Source organism: Muntiacus reevesi, chromosome 7 (genome assembly GCF_963930625.1).
Source record: "Muntiacus reevesi chromosome 7, mMunRee1.1, whole genome shotgun sequence".
NCBI classification, from domain to species: Eukaryota; Metazoa; Chordata; class Mammalia; order Artiodactyla; family Cervidae; genus Muntiacus; species Muntiacus reevesi.
The window spans coordinates 98,838,133-98,865,072 of NC_089255.1; the positions used below are offsets into that span (position 1 = coordinate 98,838,133).

The 26,940-nt window shown below is 38.5% G+C and overlaps 1 protein-coding gene across 1 annotated transcript in view; it reads left to right on the forward strand.

The window, feature by feature from the left end:
- TERB2 (telomere repeat binding bouquet formation protein 2) overlaps positions 1-24,989 on the forward strand; it is a 38,299-nt gene extending 13,310 nt beyond the window's left edge. The window contains exons 6-7 of the mRNA XM_065940180.1: positions 15,015-15,103; positions 24,847-24,989. Coding sequence (XP_065796252.1) covers positions 15,015-15,103; positions 24,847-24,989 — 232 coding nt within the window. The remainder of the gene's footprint in view (positions 1-15,014; positions 15,104-24,846) is intronic.
- The last annotated feature ends 1,951 nt before the right edge of the window (positions 24,990-26,940 follow it).

The following is a 26,940-nucleotide window of genomic DNA, read 5'->3' on the forward strand; positions in this document are numbered from 1 at the left end:
TTTTTTTTTTAATCATAAATGGATGTTGAATTCTGTCAAAGGCTTTCTCTGCATCTATTGAGATAATCATATGGTTTTTATGTTTTGATTTGTTAATGTGGTGTATTACATTGATTGATTTGTGGATATTGAAGAATCCTTCAATCCCTGGGATAAAGCCCACTTGGTCATGATGTATGATCTTCTTAATAATGTTGTTGGATTCTGTTTTCTAGAATTTTGTTAAGTATTTTTGCATCTTATGTTAATCAGTGATATTGGCCTGTAGTTTTCTTTTTTTTGTGGCATCTTTGTCAGGTTTTGGTATTAGGGTGATGGTGGCCTCATAGAATGAGTTTGGAAGTTTACCTACCTCTGAAATTTTCTGGAAGAGTTTGAGTAGGATAGATGTTAGCTCTTCTCTAAATTTTTGGTAGAATTCAGCTGTGAAGCCATCTGGTCCTGGGCTTTTGTTTGTTGGAAGATTTCTGATTACAGTTTCAATTTCCGTGCTTGTGATGGGTCTGTTAAGATTTTCTATTTCTTCCTGGTTCAGTTTTGGAAAGTTGTACTTTTCTAAGAATTTGTCCATTTTTTCCAAGTTTTCCATTTTATTGGCATATAGTTGCTGATAATAGTCTCTTATGATCCCTTGTATTTCTGTGTTGTCTGTTGTGATCTCTCCATTTCCTTTCTAATTTTGTTGATTTGATATTTCTCCCTTTGTTTCTTGTTGACTCTGGCTAATGATTTGTCAATTTTATTTATCTTCTCAAAGAACCAGCTTTGGCTTTGTTGATTTTTGCTATGATCTCTTTTGCTTCTTTTGCATTTATTTCTGCCCTAATTTTAAAGATTTCTTTCCTTCTGCTAACCCTAGAGTTCTTCATTTCTTCCTTTTCAAGTTGCTTTATGTGTGGAGTTAGGTTATTTATTTGACTTTTTTCTTGTTTCTTGAGGTAAGCCTGAATTGCTGTGAACCTTCCCCTTAGCATTTCTTTTACAATGTCCCATAGGTTTTGGGTTGTTGTGTTTTCATTTTCATTTGTGATTTCTTTTTTGACTTCTTCTGTGATTTGTCGTTTATTCAGCAGTGTGGTGTTCAGCCTCCATATGTTGGAATTTTTAATAGTTTTTCTCCTGTAATTGACATCTAATCTTACTGCATTGTGGTCAGAAAAGATGCTTGGAATGATTTCAATTTTTTGGAATTTATCAGGGCTAGATTTATGACCCAGGATGTGATCTATCCTGGAGAAGGTTCCGTGTGCATTTGAGAAAAAGGTGAAATTCATTGTTTTGGGGTGAAATGTCCTATAGATATCAATTAGGTCTAATTGGTCTATTGTATCATTTAAAGTTTGGTTTCCTTGTTAATTTTCTGTGTAGTTGATCTATCCATAGGTGTGAGTGGGGTATTAAAGTCTCCCATTATTATTGTTAATTTCCCCTTTCATACTTGTTAGCATTTGTCTTATATATTGCAGTACTCCTATGTTGGGTGCATATAGATTTATGATTGTTATATCTTCTTCTTGGATTGACCCTTTGATCATTATGTAGTGTCCATCTTTGTCTCTTTTCACAGCCTTTGTTTTAAAGTCTATTTTATCTGATATGAGTATTGCTACTCCTGCTTTCTTTTGGTCTCTATTTGCATGGGATATCTTTTTCCAACCCTTCACTTTCCATCTGTATGTGTCCCTTGTTTTGAGGTGGATCTCTTGTAGACAACATATATAGGGGTCTTGTTTTTGTATCCATTCAGCCAGTCTTTGTCTTTTGGTTGGGGCATTCCACCCATTTACATTTAGGGTAATTATTGATAAGTATGATCCCGTTGCCATTTACTTTATTGTTTTGGGTTTGAGTTTATACACCCTTTCTGTGTTTCCTGTCTAGAGGAGATCCTTTAGCATTTGTTGGAGAGCTGGTTTGGTGGTGCTGAATTCTCTCAGCTTTTGCTTGTCTGTAAAGCTTTTGATTTCTCCTTCATATTTGAATGAGATACTTGCTGGGTACTGTAATCTGGGCTGTAACTTATTTTCTTTCATCACTTTAAGTATGTCTTGCCATTCCCTTCTGGCTTGAAGCGTTTTTATTAAAAGATCAGCTGTTATTCTTATGGGAATCCCCTTGTGTGTTATTTGTTGTTTTTCCCTTGCTGCTTTTAGTATTTGTTCTTTGTGTTTGATCTTTGTTAATTTGATTAATATGTTTCTTGGGGTGTTTCACCTTGAGTTTATCGTGTTTGGGACTGTCTGGTTTTCTTGGACTTGCGTGATTATTTCCTTCCCCATTTTAGGGAAGTTTTCAACTATTATCTCCTCAAGTATTTTCTCATGGTCTTTCTTTTTGTCTTCTCCTTCTGGGACTCCTATGATTCAAACGTTGGGGCGTTTAACATTGTTCCAAAGATCTCTGAAGTTGTCCTCATTTCTTTTAATTCTTTTTTCTTTTTTCCTCTCTGTTTCATTTATTTCTACCATTCTGTTTTCTACCTTACTTATCCTATATTCTGCCTCCGTTATTCTACTGTCAGTTCCCTCCAGAGTGTTTTTGATCTCATTTATTGCATTATTCATTATATATTGACTCTTTTTTATTTCTTCTAGGTCCTTGTTAAACCTTTCTTGCGTCTTCTCTATCCTTGTCTCCAGGCTATTTATCTGTAACTCCAATTTGTTTTCAAGATTTTGGATCATTTTCGCCATCATTATTCTGAACTCTTTACCAGGTAGACTCCCTATCTCCTTCTCTCTTCTTTGGTTTGCTGGCATCTGTCCTGTTCCTTTCCCTGCTGGGCATTTCTCTGCCTTTTCATCTTGCTTATGTTGCTGTGCTTGGGGCAGCCTTTCTGTAGTCTGGCAGTCTGTGGTTCCTCTTTAGTGTGGAGGTTCCTCACTGTGGGTGGGGTTGGACGGGTGGCTTGTCAAGGTTTCCTGGTTAGGGAAGCTTGTGTCGGTGTTCTGGTGGGTGGAGCTGGATTTCGTCTCTCTGGAGTGCAATGAGGTGTCCAATAATGAGTTTTGAAATGTTGGTGGGTTTTGTGTTTGACTTTGGTCAGCGTATATATTGAAGCTCAGGGTTATGTTCCTGTTTTGCTGGAGAATTTATGTGGTATGTCTTGCTCTGAAGCTTGTTGGCCCTGAGGTGGTGCTTGGTTTCAGTGTAGGTATGGAGCTGTTTGATGAGCTCCTATTGATTAATGTTCCCTGGATTCAGGAGTTCTCTGGTGTTCTCAGGATTTGGACTTAAGCCTCTTGCCTCTGGTTTCCAGTCTTATTCTTACAGTAGCCTCAAGACTTCTCCATTTATACAGCACCGATGATAAGACATCTAGGTTAATGATGAAAAGTTTCTCCACAGTGAGGGACACTGGATAGGTACACAGAGTTACATGGAGAAGAGAAGAGGCAGGAGGGAGATAGAGGTGACCAGGAGGGGAAGAGGGGGGATCAAAAGGGGAGAGAGCAAGCTAGACAGTAATCACTTCCCTATGTCTTCTCCACAGTCTGGATCCCTCAGAGATGTTCACAGAGTTACACAGGGAAGAGAAGAGGGAGGAAGGAGACAGAGATGGCCAGGAGGATAAAAGGGGGAATCAACAGGAGAGAGACAAATCCAGCCAGTAATCAGTTCCCTGAGTGTTCTCCACAGCCCAGAACACACAAAGAGATTCACTGAGTTGGGTAGAGAAGTGAAGGGGGAGGGGGGAGATAGAGGCGACCTGGTGGAGAAAAAGGAGAGTCAAAAGGGGGAGAGAGCAATCAGGCCAGTGATCTTGCTCCCATGTAAAAATGGGTACTGAAGATTGGGTTCTTAAAGGTAGAAAGTTGATAACAAATACTAAAAAGCAAAGATTACAAATATAGAGTTGAGGTTAGATTCTCAAAAATACAATATTAAAACAAAGCAAAACAAAACAACAACAAAAAAACAAAGTCACAAAAATTCTGAAATGTATACGTGACGTTTGGTTTAAAAATAGGGTCTTTTATTCCCCAAGGTAATAGGTTATAAAATTGAAAATTAAAGGAGTAATAGGGGACTTAAAAGTAAAAAAATTTTTTTTTAATTTAAAAAATGATAATAGTATCTAGGACTTTCTCTGGATCTGTTGTGCACAGTGTGGGGTCAATTCATTTTCGGGTAGTTCCTTGGTCCGGCTTGTACTTCTCAAGGTCTATAGGCCCCTTCCTACATAGTCGGTGGTAACTACAGGGTTTCAATCTGTTGCACCTGTCACTTCCAAAGCGGTTCCCTCTGTTTGTTTTAGCTTCTTCTGTTTACTGGTCTCTTCAGTGTCTAATTTCCGCCCTGACACAAGGCGGGGTGGTGGTGGTCACTTATTTAGGCTCGCTTGTTCAGCCGTGTTGTGGAGAGGGAGGAGCACTGCAAACAAATATCACTGATGTGTGTGGGGAGTGCTCCTAGTGTCTCAGCCACACTGGGTTTGCCCCCGCTCACGCCGTGTGTGCTTTCCCAGTCTACACTGCTCAGGCTCTAGGTTGCTCTGCCGGGAACTGTCTGATGCTGGCCCTGGGTTGCATGCATTCCCCAGGTCTAAGCCGCTCAGGTTCAGGTTCTCGGGTACTCCACAAAGGCGCAGAGTTGGTTGGGCCTGCGTTTTGTGCCCATCCCAGGTCTGAGCAGCTCAGGTGACCAGGTGCCTGGTGAGCACAGTCGCCCCCAGCTGAAGGCTGCAACTTATCACCTCCCCCGGCTCGGTTTTCTGGGTGTACAATGGGCATGCCTCCTCAGGTGTGCTGTGTGTCTCTTCTGGGGAGCTGATCTCTGGCTGCGACCCTCCCAGAGGATGTCGACCATCCAGATTCCCAATAAGTCTTGGTTAGCAACGAAGTCTGCTTGCAGTTTGGTATGGGATACCTCTCTGGGGCCGCGATTGCCCCCTTCTGACTCTGGCTGCCCTTGCCTGTCTGTCTCCGGTGGGTGATGGGCCAGTCTGCAGCCGGCTAGCTCTGCTCAGTCCTTTGTTCTGTGAGCGGGCCTAGCAGTGTCTTAGGTTAAGGCTTTTCATGGGATAGCTGTCCCACAGTCTGGGTTACTATCTCAAGCTGCTGCTAAGTCGCTTCAGTCGTGTCCAACTCTGTGCGACCCCATAGACCGGCAGCCCACCAGGCTCCCCCGTCCCTGGGATTCTCCAGGTAAGAACCCTGGAGTGGGTTGCCATTTCCTTCTCCAATGCATGAAAGTGAGAAGTGAAAGTGAAGTCGCTCAGTCGTGTCTGACTCTTAGCGACCCCATGGACTGCAGCCCACCAGGCTCCTCCGTCCATGGGATTTTCCAGGCAAGAGTATTGGAGTGGGGTGCCATTGCCTTCTCTGACTATCTCAAGCTAGTTCTCTCAGATTGCCCTCAGGGCCTTCAGGCCTGGGCCTTAGCCTAAGCAATGCAGTCCACTCCTCCCTGTCACTCTCCTGCTTGCTAGTGGGGGATGCAAGTGTCTGGGCTGCTGTTCCACTGGGAGTTGCTGTTAGGCACGTAATCTGTGGGGTTTAATTATTTATTTATTTTTCCTTCCGGTTATTTTGCCCTCTGAGATTCCAAGGCTTGCCACAGACCCGCTGAAGAGAGTGTTTCCTGGTGTTTGGAAACCTCTCTCTTTTAAGATTCCCTTCAGGGGACGGATCTCCATCCCTACCTCTTTTGTCTCTCTTTTTATCTTTTATATTTTGTCCTACCTCCTTTCGAAGACAGTGGGCTGCCTTTCTGGGTGCCTGATGTCCTCTGCCAGCATTTGGAAGATGTTTTGTGGAATTTACTCAGCGTTCAAATGTTCTTTCAATGAATTTGTGGGGGAGAAAGTGGTCTCCCCATCGTATTCCTCCTGCATCTTAGGACCGCCTCCTGGAAATAGAAATTAAAAAGTAACTCCCAGTGATTCACTTGACTAGAAAAGATAACAGATGTGTTTTTTTTTTTTTTCTTCGAGAAATGATTGTCCTGCAAAATGCAGAAGCATAAGGAAGAGATTGATAATATGACTACCAAAACTATTTTAAACATGTGCCTGGAAATAGAAATATAACCAAGTTAAAAGAAAAATATATACTTGAAAAAACTTTTGACAAAAGCTATTTTCCTTAATATACAGAGAGAGCTTACGAATCTGGGGGAAATATGTCTAATATTTTCCAGTAACAACAAAATAACAACAAAAATAAAGGTAGATGTCTGTCTTTGTGGAACCACCAGAGCATGTAATATTGAACACTAAATGGTGAACTAGTTATTGAACACGTGCCAAATGAAAGACATTGATGAGCTAAGCCATTCACAGTATTTCATTTGATTCTCACAACTCTGTAAGATAGAAAAATAGTATTAGCCTCATTTTACAATTGAAGAAACAGGTTCAGAGAGTTAAATAATTCACCCTGTATTGTTTAAGTAGTGAAGGTAATTTGAAACCAATTCTGAGAGTCCAAACTCTTAATCACTGTGCTGTTTTTCTTTCTCAGTATGTTCCCAAATCTTCTGAAAATGGCGTGAATTTTTGCTTATTTTTCTTGTTCTTATTTTATAGTAAATGTAACGCATCTAGTTTGTCAAAATGGAAAATACTAACAAAAAGAATAAAAAAATTTAAATTGTAAGCAAACCCACCACTCAGATAACCACCATCAACATTAGTACATTTCTTGCTAGTTTTATACAGATACACACATTAAGTGGGCTTCCCAGGTGGCACTAGTGGTAAAGAATCCATCTGCCAACGCAGGAGATGTAAGAGATGTGGGTTCCATCCATAGGTTGGGAAGATCCCCTGGAGGAGGGCATGGCAACCGACTCCAGTATTGCCTGGAGAATCCCATGGACAGAGAAGCCTGGTGGTTGAGAAACCGGACACATGGACACAGAAGTCCAAAGGGTTGCAAAGAGTTGAACATGACTGAAGTGACTTCCATGTACACATTAAATAGAGTTGAGGTCAGACAGCAGAGAGTCTGTCTCTTGATTTCCTGTTTATTATTGTATGGGCAGTTCTCCATTTTGAAAAACCTTATTTGATATTATGTCTGTAATGGCTGTATTGGCATTTAATCTTATTGTCTCTTTAACCATCTCCCTTTAAATTAAAAAAATTTATAGTTTGCTACTCTTGTAGCACCTTAATAAATATCTTTTTAAAAATAAATCTTTCTCCACTTTTTAGATAATTTTCTTTCGTTTTTTGGCTGCACCATGTTGCTTGCAGGGTCTTTGTTTCTCGACCGTGAAAGTGCAGAGTCCTAACCACTGGGCAGCCAATGGAATTCCCTAGATAATTTTTCTTAATGTAAATTCTCAGATGTGGATTTTATGATATTAATGAAACATGAATGTTTTCAAAGGCCATGATGCCTATTGTTAGTTGCTTCCCGTAAAAGTACAAATTTAAAAATCCCACCAGGTGTTTGTCTCACTGCATCCTCATCAGTATAGTAATAAGAAGTCTTGTGCTAACTTAATAGATGAAAAATAGGATCTTGGTTTAATTTGCATTTTTATTAGATTACTAGTAGGTTTGAATCTTTTTAAATTTATTAGCATTTTACATGTCCTTTTCTATGACTTAGTTTTACCCTTTCCCCATTTTCTACTGGGAGTCTTACTATTTTTCTTATCAACTTGTCTGATATCTCTATATAATAGCTATATTATCCTTTTTGTCACATTGTCACATATCCAGTTTGTCACATTGTTTCCTCAGATGTTTATCTGGCTTATATTTTTTGGAGACATAAGTTTTGAATTTTTACGTTGTTAAACGAATCACTTCTTTTTCTTTTACTGCTTTTATGTTCAGGAAGGTCCTTTCCCATTTAGATATCAAATAAGTTTTTTATTCTGCAGATATTCATTTTGTATGTGGTATATGTTAACAGTTGAAGATAAAAATTTATTTTTGTCTTACAAATAAGTTTCCACCAGTTTTTTTTTTAAAGTCATAAATATCTCTGTTTATTGAACACAAACTTGGTGAGCAATGGTGCCAGCAGTTTTTATCCATACTTCAAATAACCGTCACAGAAAATGTAAAATTCACTGTTCTTTCCCCATTTTTAGACTTCTGCCAGTTTTTTAGAGAATAAATCTATCTCTAGCTGATGTATGATTTCCTTTGTCATATGTTGTTTTTAGTATGTCTGGAGATCTGTTTTTAGGCTATGTTTTATTCCATAAATCTGTGGATTTGTTTTGATATTCTTCTAAGTTATATAACTTAAATACAATCTTCTTTTAAGTTATTTAACTGTATGTATTTTAATACCCGACAAGGCTTGTAAATACCAAACTCATTGCTCTCCTTTTAAAAATATTTTCATGCCTACTTATTATTTTCTATTGTCAAATTTTATTTTTAATAGATAATATATTCATATGGTTCAAAATTCAAGATACACAAAAGAGGAAACTATGAAATATACTCTTACTTCTGATGCGGGGTAGCTCCTCTTGGCCACTGCTCCTGCCTACCTAGATAGCATATTGGAAAGCAGAGACATTACTTTGCCAACAAAGGTCCGTCTAGTCAAGGCTATGGTTTTTCCAGTGGTCATGTATGGATGTGAGAGTTAGACTATAAAGAAAGCTGAAAAAAAAAGAAAGCTGAGCACTGAAGAACTGATGCTTTTGAACTGTGGTGTTGGAGAAAACTCTTGAGAGTCCCTTGGACTGCAGGGAGATCCAACCAGTCCATTCTAAAGATCAGTCCTGGGTGTTTATTGGAAGGAATGGTGTTGAATCTGAAACTACAATACTTTGGCCACCTGATGTGAAGAGATGACTCATTGGAAAAGATCCTGATGATGGGAAAGATTGAGGGCAGAAGGAGAAGGGGACGAGAGAGGATGAGATGGTTGGATGGCATCACCAACTTGATGGACGTAGGTTTGGGTGGACTCCGGGAGTTGGTGATGGACAGGGAGGCCTGGTGTGCTGCGGTTCATGGGGTCACAAAGAGTTGGACATGACTGAGTGACTGAACTGAACTGAACTGATGAAATATACTGGCTTCTAGATAGCCTGTTTCCCTCCCAGAGGCAACCAGTATTATCAGGTTCTTGTATATGCATATACTGGCAAATTCAAGTAAATATTCTTCCTTTTCTTCATAGATAGTAATATTCTATAAACGTTGCTCAACACCTTTTCTCTTTGCTCTTAATAATTTACTTTTCAGATCATTCCATGTTAGCTACATAAAGACCGTTTCCATTTTTGTGCTATGTAGTGTTTTATTATATGGATTTACCATAATTTATTTAACTGTTTTCCTATTTTACTGGACTTGAGGTAATTTTTCATTGCTGTTAAAATCAGTGCTTCAGTGATTAATCAAGTAATGTCATTTTGTATGTGTGCAAGTGTCTGTGGAGTAATTCTTTGAAGGGGGATTGCTGCATCAGGAGTGTATACATTTTGTATCCTTGATCAGTTCAGTTCAGTTCAGTTCAGCAGCACGCCAGGCCCTGTCCATAACAAACTTCTGGAGTTTACTCAAACTCATGTCCATTGAGTCTGTGATGCCATCCAGCCATCTCATCCTTTGTCTGTCCCCTTCTCCTCCTGCCCCCAATCCCTCCCAGCATCAGGGTCTTTTCCAATGAGTCAACTCTTCGCATGAGGTGGCCAAAGTACTGGAGTTTCAGCTTCAGCATCAGTCCTTCCAATGAACACCCAGGCCTGATCTCCTTTAGGATGGACAGGTTGAATCTCCTTGCAGTCCAAGGGACTCTCAAGAGTCTTCTCCAACACCACAGTTCAAAAGCATCAATTTTTTGGCATTCAGAGTTCTTCACAGTCCAACACTCACATCCATACATGATCACTGGAAAAACCATAGCCTTGACCAGACGGACCTTTGTTGGCAAAGTAATGTCTGTGCTTTCTAGTATGCTATCTAGGTTGGTCATAACTTTCCTTCCAAGGAGTAAGCGTCTTTTAATTTCATGGCTGCAGTCACCATCTGCAGTGATTTTAGAACCCCCCAAAAATAAAGTCTGACACTGTTTACACTGTTTCCCCGTCTATTTGCCACGAAGTGATGGGACCAGATGCCATGATCTTAGTTTTCTGAAAGTTGAGCTTTAAGCTAACTTTTTCACTCTCCTCTTTCACTTTCAAGAGGCTGTAGTTCCTCTTCACTTTCTGCCATAAGGGTGGTATCATCTGCATATCTGAGATTCTTGATATTTCTCCCAGAAATATTGATTCCAGCTTGCGCTTCTTCCAGCCCAGCGTTTCTCATGATATACTCTGCATATAAGTTAAATAAGCAGGGTGACAATATACAGCCTTGACATACTCCTTTTCCTATTTGGAACCAGTCTGTTGTTCCATGTCCAGTTCTAAATGTTGCTTCCTGACCTGCATGTAGGTTTCTCAAGAGGCAGGTCAGGTGGTCTGGTATGCCCATCTTTTTCAGAATTTTCTGCAGTTTATTGTGATCCACATAGTCAAAGGCTTTGGCGTAGTCAATAAAGCAGAAATAGATGTTTTTCTACCCTAACCCTCTCTTGCTTTTTCGATGATCCAGCAGATGTTGGCAATTTGATCTCTGGTTCCTCTGCTTTTTCTAAAACCAGCTTGAACATCTGGAAGTTCACGGTTCACGTATTGCTGAAGCCCGACTTGGAGAATTTTGAGCATTGCTTCACTAGCGTGTAAGATGAATGCAATTGTATGGTAGTTTGAGCATTCTTTGGGATTGCCTTTCTTTGGGGTTGGAATGAAAACTGACCTTTTCCAGTCCTGTGGTATCCTTGATAGGCCTTTTCAAATTGCCCTCCAAGAGTTTAAACCAGCTTACATTCCAATTGACTTTGTATTTACATGACTAGGGTAACCAGACATCCAGATTTGCTTGGGATGGTCTTGGTTTTAGCACTGAAAAGCCCATGTCTGAGAAATCGCTCAATCCAAGGTAAACTGGGATAGTCACCATTCTTCTATACTTTCTCAGACACAGTGTGATAACATATTTCTACCTTCACATTAGCCTTTTGCTAACATATGTTACCCCTTCCCTCTTCTTCACCTCAGCATATCCTGGCTTTTCTTTATCTTCCTCTACAGTGCCTGGTAGACACATGCTACTTTGGAAATACAGACCTTGTTAAGACTTATCCTGTAGTGTGGCATTCCAGATGTGCTATAAGTAAAATAGTGTGAAGACTGTTTGCCAAAGAAATATGTGATTTATATAAAAAAATAAATTTTATAAATAAAAACGGGTTTTGCATGCAGAAATTTTTTACTATATGTATTCATTCTTTTTTAAAAGAAATTATTTATTTTTGTCTGTGCTGGGTCTTTGTTGCTGTGCATGGGCTTTCTCTAGTTGCAGTGAGTGGGCTTTTCATTGCGGTGACTTCTCTTGTTATGGGGCATGGGCTTGGCATGAGGGCTCAGTAGTTTCAGCACAAGGGGCTTAGTTGCCCCATGACATGTGAAATCTTCTCAGAACAGGGATTGAACCCATGTCCCCTGCTTTGGCAGGTGGATTCCTAACCACTGAACGAAGTCCTGTATTCATTCTTAACTGATACTTTCTTTAACGGCTCCTTGTGTTTTGTGTCATTTTTTAAGAAATCATTCTATGAGATTATTGTTGTTATTATTTTGCTATGGTTTTTCTTAATGATTTTTTTTAAATTCTTAAATTGAAATCTTTGACACATTTGGAATATATCTTGGTGTAAAATGTGAGGTTTGGATCTCACCTTTTTTTTTCTTCAGTTAATTACCTACTTTTGTCTGTTGGTTGAATAATTTATCTCCCCCCTGCCACTGTATTGAAATGCCACCTTTATCCTAGGTTAAATCCCTTTAAGTATTTGGGTCTATTTCTGGACTTCATTATTAATATATTCTATTACATTCATTTGTCATACAACAGTATCACTGTTTTAATTATTTATAATATGATTTAATATCTAGAGCTAGTTCCTCCTCCTTACTCTTTCCCAAATTTTCTTAGTTAACTATTCTTCCTGCTTTATTTTTCCATCTGAATTTTGATGAAATTTGAACCAGCCTGTTCATATTAAAAATTCCTGTTGTTATTTTTAGTGACATTACAAAAATTATAGGTTAATTTAGGGAGACTTTGACGCTGAATCTTCCTATCTGAGGAAATGGTATATTTTCCCTCACTTGTTCAAGTTTTCTTTTATAGACCTTAAAAATTTTTTTTTCAGGTGACTTCCCTGGTGGTCTATTGGCTAAGAATCCATGCCCTCAATGCAGGGGGCCCCAATTAGATTCCTGTTCAGGGGACCAGATCCTACATGCTGCAACTAAGATCTGGTGTAGCCAAATAAGTAGATAAATATTAAAAATTTTTCCCATATTTTCTTCGTATAAATCTTATATTTCTTTTAAGACTATTCCTAGGTATTTTTTCATTTTATTATAAACTTAATCTTATCTCCTGTTAGATCTTCTAACATGATTGTTCATGTGAATTTTAGAATTACTTCGTCTTGAGCACTAAAATCCCTTTGAGAATTGTGTTAAATTTGAGAATAATTGATAATTTTCAGTATTCCTATCCAAGACAATGCCTTTTTTGTTTTTATTTTTTGATATCTCAGTAAGGTTTTCTAATTTTTCTACAAATAGAATCAGAAACTGCTTCTTATCTTATTCCTAGAATTTTTATGAACTTTGTTGCTATAGTGGATTGGATCATTTTTTCCATTTTATTTTCATTAGTCATTGCTGATACATAGAAAATTTATTTATTTTTGAGTATTTGTCTTACATTTACTCACTTTAAGATTCTAAAAATATTTCAGTTTTTTCTCTTGGCTTTTCAGGGTACACATTTATATCATTTGTTAATAATGGAAGTATTTTTTCTTCCTTTTCTCTATATAGCTCTTCTATTTTACTAGCTATCTCTTCTGTTTCTTGCTTTTCCCTCCTCCATCTCTTTCTGTTTGGCCAGAAATTTTAGAGCCATGGTAAATAATAGCAATGATAATGGGTATCCTTGTTTAGTCCCCTACTTTTCTGGGAACATTGTTTTCCTTTTTTGTAGAACTCTTCGTAAATGAGCTATGGTTTCTCTGTTTTCATTTCTTTTCTTTTTATTTCTGGGCCATGCCTTATGGCATGCAGGATCTTAGTTCCCCAACCAGAAATCAAACCCATGACCCCTACATTGGAAGCACAGGGTCCTAACCATTGGACTGCCAGGGAAGTCTCCAAGCTATAGTTTCTTTTAGACGGACTTTTAAACAAATTGAAAGTAAAGTCTTTGTTATCACTCAGTATAATAAATTTAAGGATGATCTCAATTTTTTATTATTGAAGTTTTTATTCTTATATAGTTGTATTATCTATGGATTATATATAGTCTGAATATAATAAACATTGCTATTTGGCAGTTAGAAAATAGGATATTTTAGTTGAAAACTGCTTAGCTCTGTAAAAATTAGAATATAATTAATTATACTATATAACCACACTCAGAATAATTTAACTTTTTCTCTTTTTAACTCAGAAGTCACTTAGTGTACCTCATGTTTTTTCCCAGACATCATTTTTTGCTTAAAATGTGGAAGTGCTAATTAATAGAGTTCCAGTTATTTGAACACAATAACAGTAAATGTTAACGGTTATTTAAAATGGAGCCTTTTCTTTTAGAGTATTTAAAATTACATGTGTATTTATGTATTTTATCTAATTATAAAGTATTATTGAATGATTTTGATTTCAAGAATATTGGGGGAAAGACCGGGTCTCTATTACTCAATAAATACTTGTTTTGTGAAGCAGTCAAGAAAACCAAAAATATCTGTTCAGTTCAGTTCAGTCACTCAGTCATGTCTGACTCTGCGACCCCATGGACTGTAGCATGCCAAGCCTCCCTGTCCATCACCAGCTCCCAGAGTTTACTCAAACTCTTGTCCATTGAGTCAGTGATGCCATCCAACTATCTCATCCTCTGTCGTCCCTTTCTCCTCCCTCCTTCAGTCTTTCCTTGCATCAGGGTTTTTTCAAATCAGTCAGTTCTTCACATCAGGTGGCCAAAGTTTGAAATTTCAGCTTCAGCATCAGTCCTTCCAATGAACATTCAGGATTGATTTCCTTTAGGATGGACTGGTTGGATCTCCTTGCTGTCCAAGGGACTCGAAAGAATGTTCTCCAACACCACAGTTCAAAAGCATCAATTCTTTGGTGCTCAGCTTTCTTTACAGTCCAACTCTCATATCCATACTTGACTACTGGAAAAACCATAGCTTTGACTAACTGGACCTTTGTTGGCAAAGTAATGTCTCTGCTTTGGAATATGCTGTCTAGGTTGGTCATAACTTTTCTTCTAAGGAGCAAGCATTTTTAAATTTTATTGCTGCAGTCACCATCTGCAGTGATTTTGGAGCCCCCCAAAATAAAGTCTGTCACTGTTTCCCCATCTGTTTGGAAGCACAGAAGAAGTTCATGGTTAATGTTTTCACCCAATAAGACTGAAATCTTATCACAGAGCAATACATTGCTATACATATTGCCTGGAATAATTTCCTTTTTTAAATTTATTTTTATTAGTTGGAGGCTAATTAATTTACAATATTGTAGTGGTTTTTGCCATACATTGACATGAATCAGCCATGGATTTACATGTGTTCCTCATCCCGATCACCCCTCCTGCCTCTCTCCCCATCCCATCCCTCTGGGTCTTCCCAGTGCACCAGCCCTGAGCACTTGTCTCATGCATCCAACCTGGGCTTGTGATCTGTTTCACACTTCATAGTATGCTTGTTTCAATGCTATTCTCTCAGAACATCCCACCCTCGCCTTCTCCCACAGAGTCCAAAAGTCTGTTCTGTACATCTGTGTCTCTTTTTCTGTTTTGCATATAAGGCTATCGTTACCATCTTTTTAAATTCCATATATATGCATTAGTATACTGTATTGGTCTTTATCTTTCTGGTTTACTTCACTCTGTATAATGGGCTAATTTGTATAACAAGTCCAAAAAACAAATATAAATATGACTTTCTATATGTTTCATTTTATAGCACAGAAAAGCATTTTATAAGGACTCCAGTTGTAGAAAAGCAGATGTACTTTCCTCTTCAGCACTATCCAGTGAACAACATGGTAACAGGTAATTTAAAATAAAATTTAGAGTCAACTCAAGTAGGGAAGAAACAAGGGAATACCTTGTACAAAGTATAACTCCCCTGTCATATACACTAATAGGAGACCTCATTCACACTTTAAATAAATTAATCTGCAGAACTGACCCAAAATAGGCCCTGTATTTCCTGTGTTAAAATGCTGGTCTGTTGACAAGGTGGAAACACATCCTTGTTTACATAAGACGGTTCCGACTTGTGCCTGTTGTCCTGGCATCAGCTTTTGCTCTTAAGTGTCCCGATTTGGAAGATTAATTGTGTAAAATGTTAGTGTTAGTTGCTCAGTCATGCTCAACTCTTTGCAGCCCTCTGGACTGTAGGCCCCCAGTTTCCTTTGTCTGTGGCATTCTCCAGTCAAGAATACTGGAGTGGGCAGCCATTCCTTTCTCCAGGAGATCTTCCTGACACATGGACCAGGTCTCCTGCATAGTAGGCAGATTCTTACCATCTGAGCCACCAGGGAAACTGGATTAGTTGCTTGAACAACCCTAATTATATAGTTTTCTTTGAGAATCTGATGAAATATATAGGTCCCTTCCCGTAAGCATACATGCATACAAACATAACACATAAACTTTACATATAATTTAAAGAGACTCACATGTGCCCAGAAGCCCTTTCATGGGTCACCCAGATGTTGACAGACTCCATATTTAGGTTTTCTAGTGCCCAGCATAAAAAGAAGACAATTAATTGAGGCTGACATTGAGAGGGTGCAAACAAAGGAACTAGTTGAAAAGTGGCCATTGAAATTTGAATAGTGCTAAGTAAGGCGAAGTAGGAAATATTATTTGAATAATTTGATGTGGGTAGTATTTAGTAGGGTCATTGTTAATTTTAAAAATAGAGGATTTAAAAAATTTGTTTTTAAAACACTACGATTAAAATGTGTAGACTTTTGGATGTTTCATTATAAAATCATTTGTATATTTATCATTTTATCTTTTTTAGCAGTGTCATAATTACCACTTGTAACTAGTTTACAAATTCCTAAATGTCTTCTATCATATTACTCTTCCTCTAACTAAGTTTATCTATCCATTTATTAGTTTTTTCCTTCTATTCATTTGAGTAATATAAATGGCCTTCAGAAAAGCAATTAAGAACATTGAATGTGTAGTTTGGGGCTAAGTGTTGGAGATACCAAAGAAAACTTCAATTCCAACTATGATAGTAGAAAAAGTCAGTTCTGGAACTCTTAGGAGCAGTTGTTGACTGCAAAGGACAGTGAACTAAGAAGAAGTACAGTTTCCCTTTGGATAGCAAGTGTTTGAACTTCCAGGGTCCACTTATATGAGGGTTTTTTAAATAATAAATGCTACAGTTCTACATAATCTGTAGTTGGTTGAGTTTGCAGATGAAGAACCACAGATAAAGGTGAACATTGAATCTCCAGGGCCAGCTATACATTATAAGTGGATTTTTGATTGCTGAAAGAGTTGGCATCCTTAACCCCCACATTATTTGGAGGGTCAGCTGTACTCAAGTACTATGATTGGGAGTAGCTGATTGCTGCCTAGATTTTTCCCTAGATCTAAATATTCAGATAAGATGTAGGTACCTTAAACCATGGATGGTTATGGTATAGTATTGGTATTGATTTTGCTTCAGGCAGCTCCATCACCACATACTAAATGTCTTTTGCTCATTTGGATTTACTGACTGTTTGATAACATAAAGACCAATAATAAATATTAAAATCAGCCATACAATAAAGACAAATGCTTAGATTTGGATACGTAACAATGTTGTTCTATATCTCATTGCCATCTTACTGTTTAAAAAGACATGGCAGTGTTATATAAAACAAACTGAAAAAGAACTATAGGAATGTCCCTGGTGGACCAGTGGTTAAGACTCAGTGCTTCCAATGCAAGGGGCCTGGGTTTGATCCCTGGCTTACCAGGTAGCGCTAGTGGTAAAGAACCCACCTGCCAGTGCAGGAGATGTAAGAGACATGGGTTTGATCCCTCAGTCAGGAAGATCTCCTGGAGGAGGAAATGGCAACCCACTCTAGCACTCTTGCCTAGAGAATCCCGTGGACAGAGGAGCCTGGAGGGTTACAGTCCACAGGGTCACGAAGAGTCAGACGCAGTTTAGCACACAGGCAGAGAACTAGATCCCACATGCCACCACTAAGACCCAGTGCAGCCAAATAAAGTTATTAAAAACTGTAAAAGTAATCATTAGTTATCTTTAAAGTATAATTTTAACCTGTGGTAATCTGGTATTGATTTTACTGGTAGAACTAAAGTAAAATCTTCTAATTTTTTAATTTGTGAAGTTGAATAATTATTTTTTTCTTTCTAATACTGCATTAAATTTAAAAATAGTACTTTCTTGTAAGAAAGCTTTATTTTAAAAATAATTTAATTGTCTTTAATTTTGACATAAAGTGACAGCCTTTCCTTTGTTATCATGCCCATTTGCCTGTACAGGAAGAAATAACTTCCTGTTGAGAAAATCAGCTTGGGTTAATTGAAAATGTAGGGCAGTGGTAATCTAATTGAAAATGTAGGGCAGCAGTATTCTAATTTAGGCAGCAGTATCAATATTTGTGACTATAACTTTACTGTCTCTTCCTCAAAATGGGTTGAGTTCAACTCAGTGAATGTTAAATCTCTTAAATCTAATTAGATGTTTGGTTTTAGAAAATACAAGTTGAAGCTATACCCTAAAACAGGGTTTCTCAGTCCTGGAACTGTCATATATGGCATTTTCATTTCAGTTCAGTCACTCAGTCGTGTCTGACTCTTTGCAACCCCATGGACTGTAGCACGCCAGGCTTCGCTGTCCATCACCAACTCCTGGAGCCTACTCAAACTCATGTCCATTGAGTCGGTGATGCCATCCAACCATCTCATCCTCTGTCATCCCCTTCTCCTCCCACCTTCAATCTTTCCCAGCATCAGGGTCTTTTCAAATCAGTCAGTTCTTTTCATCAGGTGGCCAAAGTATTAGAGTTTCAGCTTCAGCATCAGTCCTTCCAGTGAATATTCATGACTGATTTCCTTTAGGATATACTGGTTGGATCTTCTTACTGTCCAAGGGACTCTCAAGAGTCTTCTACAACACCACAGTTCAAAAGCATCAATTCTTTGGCACTCAGCTTTCTTTATGGCCCAACTCTCACAACCATACATGACTATTGGAAAAACCATAGCTTTGACTTTGACGGACCTTTGTTGGCATTTTAGGCCAGATAATTCTCTGTTGTAGAGAGCAACCCTGGCCAGTGCCCATTAGATGCCAGTAGCATCCCAGCCAGAAACCTGCCCCTCCCCACCACATGACTCCCATGTTGTGACAACCAGAAGTATATCCAGGTGTTACAAGTGTCCCATAAAATATCAAAGTTTTTTGGGTCTGTTTTTTATTTTTTGCTTTTGACTGGAGTTAAGTTCTCTCTGTATGCTGTCACTGGTTATCACCATAATAAAAAATTCTGATTAACAGCTCCATATGTGGCTCAGCTTCCCAGTGGCTCAGTGGCAAAGAATCTGCCTGCAGTGCAGGAGATGCAGGAGACACCGGTTCAATGTCTGGGTGAGGAAGATCCCCTGGAGGAGGGCATGGCAACCCACTCCAGTATTCATGGTGGGAGAAGCCTATGGACAGAGGAGCCTGGAGGGCTATGGTCCCACAGGGTCGGAGAATCAGACGTGACTGAAGCAACTGAGCACATACAGTTAAAAAGGAAAAGAATAACTGATAGTGATAAATATCTTGCAGGCAGAAAATTTCAAGCCCAGACCCCCTTGCATTAAAGTGTGAAGTCTTAACTCCTGAACCACCAGGGAAGTCCCCAAACCAAAAAGTTCTGATAATTAAAAGTTTGGGAACTTATAAGAGATACATTATTAGTTATCTATTTAGTTCAATTCAGTTCAGTCGTGCAGTTGTGTTCAACTCTTTGTGACCCCATGGACTGCAGCATGCCAGGCCTGTCTATCACCAACTCCCAGAGTTTACTCAAACTCATGTCCATTGAGTCAGTGATGCCATCCAACCACCTCATCCTCTGTCATCCCCTTCTCCTCTCGCCTTCAACCTTTCCCAGTATCAGGGTCTTTTCAAATGAGTCAGCTCTTCTCATCAGGTGGCCAGAATATTGGAGTTTCAGCTTCAACATCAGTCCTTCCAATGAACACCCAGGCTTGATCTCCTTTAGGATGGACTGGTTGGATCTCCTTGCAGTCCAAGGGACTCTCAAGGGTCTTCTCCAACACCACAGTTCAAAAGCATCAATTCTTCAGTGCTCAGCTTTCTTTATAGTCCAACTCTCACATCCTTACATGACTACTGGAAAAACCATAGCCTTGACTAGACAGACCTTTGTTGGCAAAGTAATGTGTCTAATTTTGAATATGCTGTCTAGGTTGGTCATAATTTTATTCCAAGGAGTAATCATCTTTTTATTTCATGGCTGCAGTCACTGTCTGAAGTGATTTTGGAGCCCCCCGAAATAAAATCTGCCACTGTTTCCAGTTTCTCCATCTGTTGGCCATGAAGTGATGGCACTAAATGCCATGATCTTTATTTTCTGAATGTTGAGCTTTAAGCCAACTTTTTTCACTCTCCTCCTTCACTTTCATCAAGAGGATCTTTAGTTCTTCTTTGCTTTCTGCCATAAGGGTGGTGTCATCTGCATATCTGAGGTGATTCATATTTCTTCCAGCAATCTTGATTCCAGCTTGTGCTTTATCCAGCCCAGCGTTTCTCATGATATACTCTGCATTTAAGTTAAATAAGCACGGTGCCAATATACAGCCTTGACGTACTCCTTTTCCTATTTGGAACCAGTCTGTTGTTCCATGTCCAATTCTAAGTGTTGCTTCCTGACCTGCATACAGATTTCTCAAGAGGCAGCTCAGGTGGTCTGGTATGCCCATCTCTTTCAGAATTTTCCGCAGTTTGTTATGGTCCGCATAGTCAAAGGCTTTGGCAATAGTCAATAAAGCAGAAATAGATGTTTTTCTGGAACTCTCTTGCTTTTTCGATGATTCAGTGGATGTTGGCAATTTGATCTCTGGTTCCTTTGCTTTTTCTAAAACCAGCTTGAACATCTGGAGGTTTACGGGTCACGTACTGTTGAAGCCTGGCTTGGAGAATTTTGAGCATTACTTCACTAGCGTCTGAGATGAGTGCAATTGTCAGGTAGTTTGAACATTCTTTGGCATTGCCTTTCTTTGTGATTGGAATGAAAACTGACCTTTTCCAGGCCTGTGGCCACTTCTGAATTTTCCAAATTTGCTGGCATATTGAGTGCAGCACTTTCACAGCATCATCTTTTAGGATTTGAAATAATTCAACTGGAATTCCATCACCTCCACTAGCTTTGTTCATAGTGATGCTTCCTATGGCCCACTTGACTTCACATCCCAGGATGTCTGGCTCTAGGTGACTGATCACACCATCGTGATTATCTGTGTCATGAAAATCTTTTTTGTTCAGTTCTTCTGTGTATTCTTGCCACCTCTTCTTAATATCTTCTGCTTCTCTTAGGTCTATACCATTTCTGTCCTTTATTGAGTCCTTCTTTTCATGAAATGTTCCCTTGGTATCTCTTAATTTTCTTGAAGAGATTTCTAGTCTTTCCCATTCTACTGTTTTCCTCTATTTCTTTGCACTGATCACTGAGGAAGGCTTTCTTATCTCTCCTTGCTATTCTTTGGAACTCTGCATTCAGATGGGTATATCTTTCCTTTTCTCCTTTGCCTTTCACTTCTCTTCTTTTCACAGCTATTTGTAAGGCCTCCTCAGAAAGTCATTTTGCTTTTTTGCATTTCTTTTTCTCGGTGATGGTCTTGCTCCCTGTCTCCTATACAATGTCACGAACCTCCATCCATAGTTAATCAGGCACTCTGTCTATCAGATCTAGTCCCTTCAATCTATTTCTCACTTCCACTGTATAATTGTTAGGGATTTGATTTAGTTCATACCTGAATGGTCTATTGGTTTTCCGTACTTTCTTCAATTTAAGTCTGAATTTGGCAATAAAGAGTTCATGATCTGAACCACAGTCAGCTCCTGGTCTTGTTTTTGCTGGCTGTATAGAGCTTCTCCATCTTTGGCTACAAAGAATATAATCAGTCTGATTTCAGTGTTGACCATCTGGTGATGTCCATGTGTAGAGTCTTCTCTTGTGTTGTTTGAAGAGGGTGTTTGCAATGACCAGTGCATTCTCTTGGTGAAACTCTGTTAGCCTTTCCCCTGCTTCATTCTGTACTTCAAGGCCAAATTTGCCTGTTACTCCAGTATTTCTTGACTTCCTACTTTTGCATTCCAGTACCCTGTGATGAAAAGAACATCTTTTCTGGGTGTTTGTTCTACGAGGTCTTGTAGGTCTCCATAGAACCATTCAACTTCAGCTTCTTCAGCATTACTGCTCTGGGCATAGACTGGGATTACTGTGATATTCCAAGGTTTGCCTTGGAAATGAACAGAGATCATTCTGTCCTTTTTGAGATTGCATCCAAGTACTGCATTTTGCACTCTTGTTTACTATGATGGCTACTCCATTTCTTCTAAGGGATTCTTGCCCACAGTAGTAAATATAATGGTCATCTGAGTTAAATTTCATCCATTCCAGTCCATTTTATTTCACTGATTCCTAAAGTTCGACATTCACTGTTGCCATCTCCTGTTTGATCACTTTCAATTTGCCTTGATTCATGGACCTAACGTCCCGGGTTCCTATGCAATATTGCTCTTTACAGCATTGGACTTTGCTTCCATCACCAGTCACATCCACAACTGGGTGTTGTTTTTGCTTTGGCTCCATCTCTTCATTCTTCCTGGAGTTATTTCTCCACTGATCTCCAGTAGCATATTGGGCACCTACCAACCTGGGGAGTCCATCTTTCAGTGTCCAATCTTTTTACCTTTTCATACTGTTCATGGGGTTCTCAAGGCAGGAATACTGAAGTGGTTTGCCATTCCTTTCTCCATTTATATATTGCTGTGTAACAAATTGCTTCAAAACTTAGCAGCTTAAGACAGTGAACACTTATTACTTCATAGTTTCTGAGGACCAGGAATCCAGGAGCATCTTAGTTGGATGGTGGTAGTTAGTTGCTAAGTCGTGTCCAACTCTTGCAACCCCATGGACTGTAGCCCGCCAGGCTCCTCTGTCCATGGGATTTCCCAGGCAGGCATACTGGAGTAGGTTGCTGTTTCCTTCTCTAGGGTATCTTCCCGACCCAGGAATAGAACCCAGGTCTCTTGCATTGCAGGCAGATTCTTTACTGACTGAACTATGAGGGGAACCTTAGTTGGATACTTATGTCTAATAATCTCTAGTAATGTTGCAGTCAGTTTGTCAGTTTGCAGTCATTTCAGGGACAGGAAAATCCATTTCAAAGCTTATGCACATGATTGTTGGCAGGCTTTGGGTTCTTGTTGGATTTTGGCAAAAGGCTTAGATCTCACCAAGTGGGCTTCCATAAGGGCTGTTCACAACATGGTAGCTTGCTTTCCTCAGAATGAGAAATGCAAGTGTGAGAAAGAGTGTGTCAAAGACAGAAGCCAGTGTCTTTTCTATATCCTATTCTCAGAAGGGACGTATCATTACTTCTGCCAAGTGCTGTCAAGTCACATAGAACAACCCAATGACAAAGTGGGAGGAGTCTACACAAATTCATGAATACCAGATGATAGGGATCATTCAGGCCCATCTGAGGGGCTGGCTACCACAGACTCATATAGAATTGTCCAACAAGAATGCCTTTCCTAGGAACTCTCTTTTCTTCTTCCCAATTATTTTGGGTTACATTTTCTAAAACACGAGCTAGTTCCTACCTCCAGCAGTTGCTTTGGGAATGAATACTTGCCTTGAGGTGGACCAATCACAGTTCTTTGGATTTCTAGACATGGAGTGCAGCAAGTCATGTCATTCTTATTCAAGTGACCATAGCTCTAAGATATAAAACGTGAGAGGTACTGGTGGCCATGTTTTCTACCCTGTAAAGAAAGTCGGCTTGTGTTGAGAAGAAAATTAAATTAATATGTATAGGAAAAAACTGGAGATCATTGAGATGGCTGTGAGAGCTAGTTATTTCTGAGGCTTAGCACCGTGTATGCCTTCCTCATAGTTCGGTTGATACGGCAGTGTCTTTCCAGTAAACTCACCTTCAGCTGGTTTATTGTTTTTTTTAATTTTTGAAATTGACTTTTATTGGCGTATAGTCGTTTCACAGTGTTGTTTTAGTCTCTTGCTGTAGAGCAGAGAAAATCGGCTACGTGTAGATGTGTAGCCCCACGTCTCTGGGTTTCCTTCCATTTTGGTCACCACAGAACATACAGCAGAGTGAATCGGCTGCGTGTAGACGTGTAGCCCCATGTCTCTGGGTTTCCTTCCATTTTGGTCACCACAGAACATATAGCAGAGTGAATCGGCTGCGTGTAGACGTGTAGCCCCACGTCTCTGGGTTTCCTTCCATTTTGGTCACCACAGAACATTGAGTAGAGTTTTCTGTGCTATGCAGTAGGTTCTCATTAGTTTCCATTTAAGCTAGTTTAAATTGAGTGTCTGTCAATTTCAGCCTAAAGTCCTAACTACTTCAAAACTGCCACAATAATCCAGTTTTACATCATAAATGTCCTATCCTTCTTTAACTTGCAGGAATAGTTTTATTAATATAGTAATTATTTTAAAAATTTCTATCCTCCCACATATCTTTAGAAACATCACATAGTATGTATGTGCAGTTAATTAAATGTTAATATTTTAATGCACTAGTTTATTTTACACAGAAATCTAGCCATTAGGCAAGGACCATGAACAATATACAGTATAGTAATAGTGCTTTAAGACATTTTCTCAAGTAAATGGTTATGTTTAAAATATCTTTAAAGATTGTAATGAATTTTATGTTATTGGCCTCATAGTTAATTTATTAACTGAATTTATTATCTATTATTATAAACAATCAAACTTTATAGATATACTATTGATGGTGGTGGTCTAGATTCAGTCATCTCTGAGCTCTAGCAGAATTTTTTTTCATATGGTATTTACTTTTAAATTAGGTTTCAATATTAGTATAAACCACAAACATTTACATTACACATAAAACATTATCACTCAGATAAGCAACTGCTATCAAGGTAATATTACTCAAAATCATTGAGTCTGTAAGCTCTTTCCATTCAGGTTTTCTTTTCGATTCTCATATCTATTTCAGATTATTAATGACATCAGGATTACTCACACCTGCAACCTTTGTTGACTAAGTTGTGATATCAGCTTTCCTCTTAATTTTTTATTAAATACTGTTATCTCAGTGTTAGCAATGCAGGAAGGTGTCACTTGCCCTACTTGGGAAGATGAGCTACCTTTTTGTGTTGTTAGTAGCTAGTTGGATAGAGAATTCTAAGCAGTTACACTCTAAGCCAGACACACGTCCAGGTTATTTTGGTCTAGGTACTTTTAAGTTCCAGCCCTAACCTGTACATCACACTCTGTGTAGTCAAAGTGGCTAATGAAGTATCTGGTGTTTTAAAAAGAGTATAAGGCTAAGGGTAGTGGTGAAGAGGGGAGGAAGGTGTTCCCCGATAGTTACCACGTTTTATGGAGAATATTCTCATGGGTATTTCTTCTTTTTACTTCTTTTCTAAAAACATTCTTTGGAAATCTTAGCTCTAATAAATCAAAGACCTTGAAAAGGAGATAGTATGATAGAATTTCCAACATATATATTCTATTCTGTAGGTTATATATCAATTGATGCCATGAAGAAATTTCTTGGGGAGCTACATGACTTCATTCCTGGAAGTTCAGGTTATTTGGCATACCATGTTCAAAATGAAATTAACATGTCTGCTATAAAAAACACCCTAAAGAATAAGTATTAAGTTAAATATTGTCCTTCTATCTGAGCATTTATTTTCTGTAAAATATTACCAAAGATGTGCATATTTTTCAATTCTCCTCTTTGGGACAGGAGGTTGGGGGAATGGGGAAGAATTCTTTCTTCCTCAAAATGTACTTTAGGAAATTCAGAATCATTTTGGCTCTCTGTTTTGACATTTGGGATGGTCTTTTCCCCCAGCTTGTAAGGTTATGTCCACCAATTCTGAGTGCACAGTTGTTATGGAGTAATTGTCAATGAAACATACTTCCTGAATTCTCAATCTCTCTCTCTCTCTGTCAGATATTCTTTTGACTTTCATGTTCTATTAGCTATATATATATATTTCTAGGTTTAATGCTGTAAATGCTAAGTTTTATGATTCTGGTCATCTTATTTTGATTAAAATCTCAGAATGTGATAGTTGAATTACTGTTTCTGGCTTGAAAAAATATGTTAAGAAGTAAATAATTCACACTTCATTATATGGACAGTTTCTGATAATCAGTGTATCAGAAGTGATTTAATGTAAACAAATGTTACGTCTTCTGAAATGAACCCACAAGATACCATAGAATCACAGTGCTAGAAAGGACCTTAGACAATATTGGGTCCAACTTGTTTGTTTTTAATGAGGAAATGAAGGCCTTGACAAAGTGTCTTGCTTAGAGTGACTAACTGGAGGCTAAACCGGGACTGGAACACGGTCCTCTTGATTTTTCAGGCCAGTCCTTCCCCGCTCTCCCTCATGGTATGTGATATAGTCTATGTCAGATATAATAGCAAATCTGCAAAGGGGACTCAGAAACAAGTCAAGCAAGCTTGCCTTATCTTCTGAATAAGCTGAAATAGTGTTGAGATTTAATGGTTTCTAGTGCTTTAGTGATTTTAAGAAGGCAACTTCTTTCCTTTTTAAAAAAATTTTTGGCCATGTTACACAGCTTGCAAGATCTTAGTTCCCCCACCAGGCATCAAACCTGCGTCCCCTGGAGTGTAAGTGCTGAATTTTAATCACTGGACAACCATGAAAATCCCAGGCAACTTATATTTATTTATATGATCATGCTATGTGGAATCTGGTGGGTTGGTTACATTTTAAAAATTTACTTTCAGTAAGAAAACCCCAGTACTTTCTTCTAGGAAGTGCATACCAGTTGTAGGATTATCTAAAGAAAGTGAACTTTTTTCTTTTTTTTAGTGTTTGGGTTATTTGTGTATATATATGGGCACCAGTTTTTGAAAAACTCAATAATATGAAATTTTTAGACTAATCTCAGCATTGGCTGAGAAAGTTCTATTTTTCCCATATGATAATTTTTCCTTATGTCTTCATATGTGTAGTTAAGTTCTTTCCTGTGGGTAAATTCTTCTGAACACCTAAAATATATTAATTATCCTTTTTCTGAAATGTATTAAATATTATCTCTCCTGAACACTCAGTCACATTCAGTCAATCGTGTTTCTTATATAAACACTGAGCCTATCTGTGCACACGGAGTTAATTATTAAAAGGGTTAAGTAACTTTACACCAAGTCATGTGCATTGGGACTTCTTGGAATTGTTTGAGTATTTTCTGATATATGTAGTATGCACATACTTACCTGGTAAATCAAAAACTACAACAAAAGTGATTCCTAGACAAAAGTGATCATATCTTTAAGTATATATAGAAAAGGTCAGATGTAACTATATATCCTTGAAATAGAACCAGAAGCAATAAAATCAGTTAATAATATAAGCCTTTTGGGAATTAGAAGCATGTGAACAAATAAAATAGGCAAAGATAAACTTTTGTTAAAAGTCTGTTGTTTTCTGTTGGTGGGATTGCAAACTAGTACGACCACTATGGAGAACAGTATGGAGATTCCTTAAAAAGCTGGAAATAGAACTGCCATGTGGCCCAGCAGTCCCACTGCTGGGCACAAACACTGAGGAAACCAGAATTGAAAGAGAC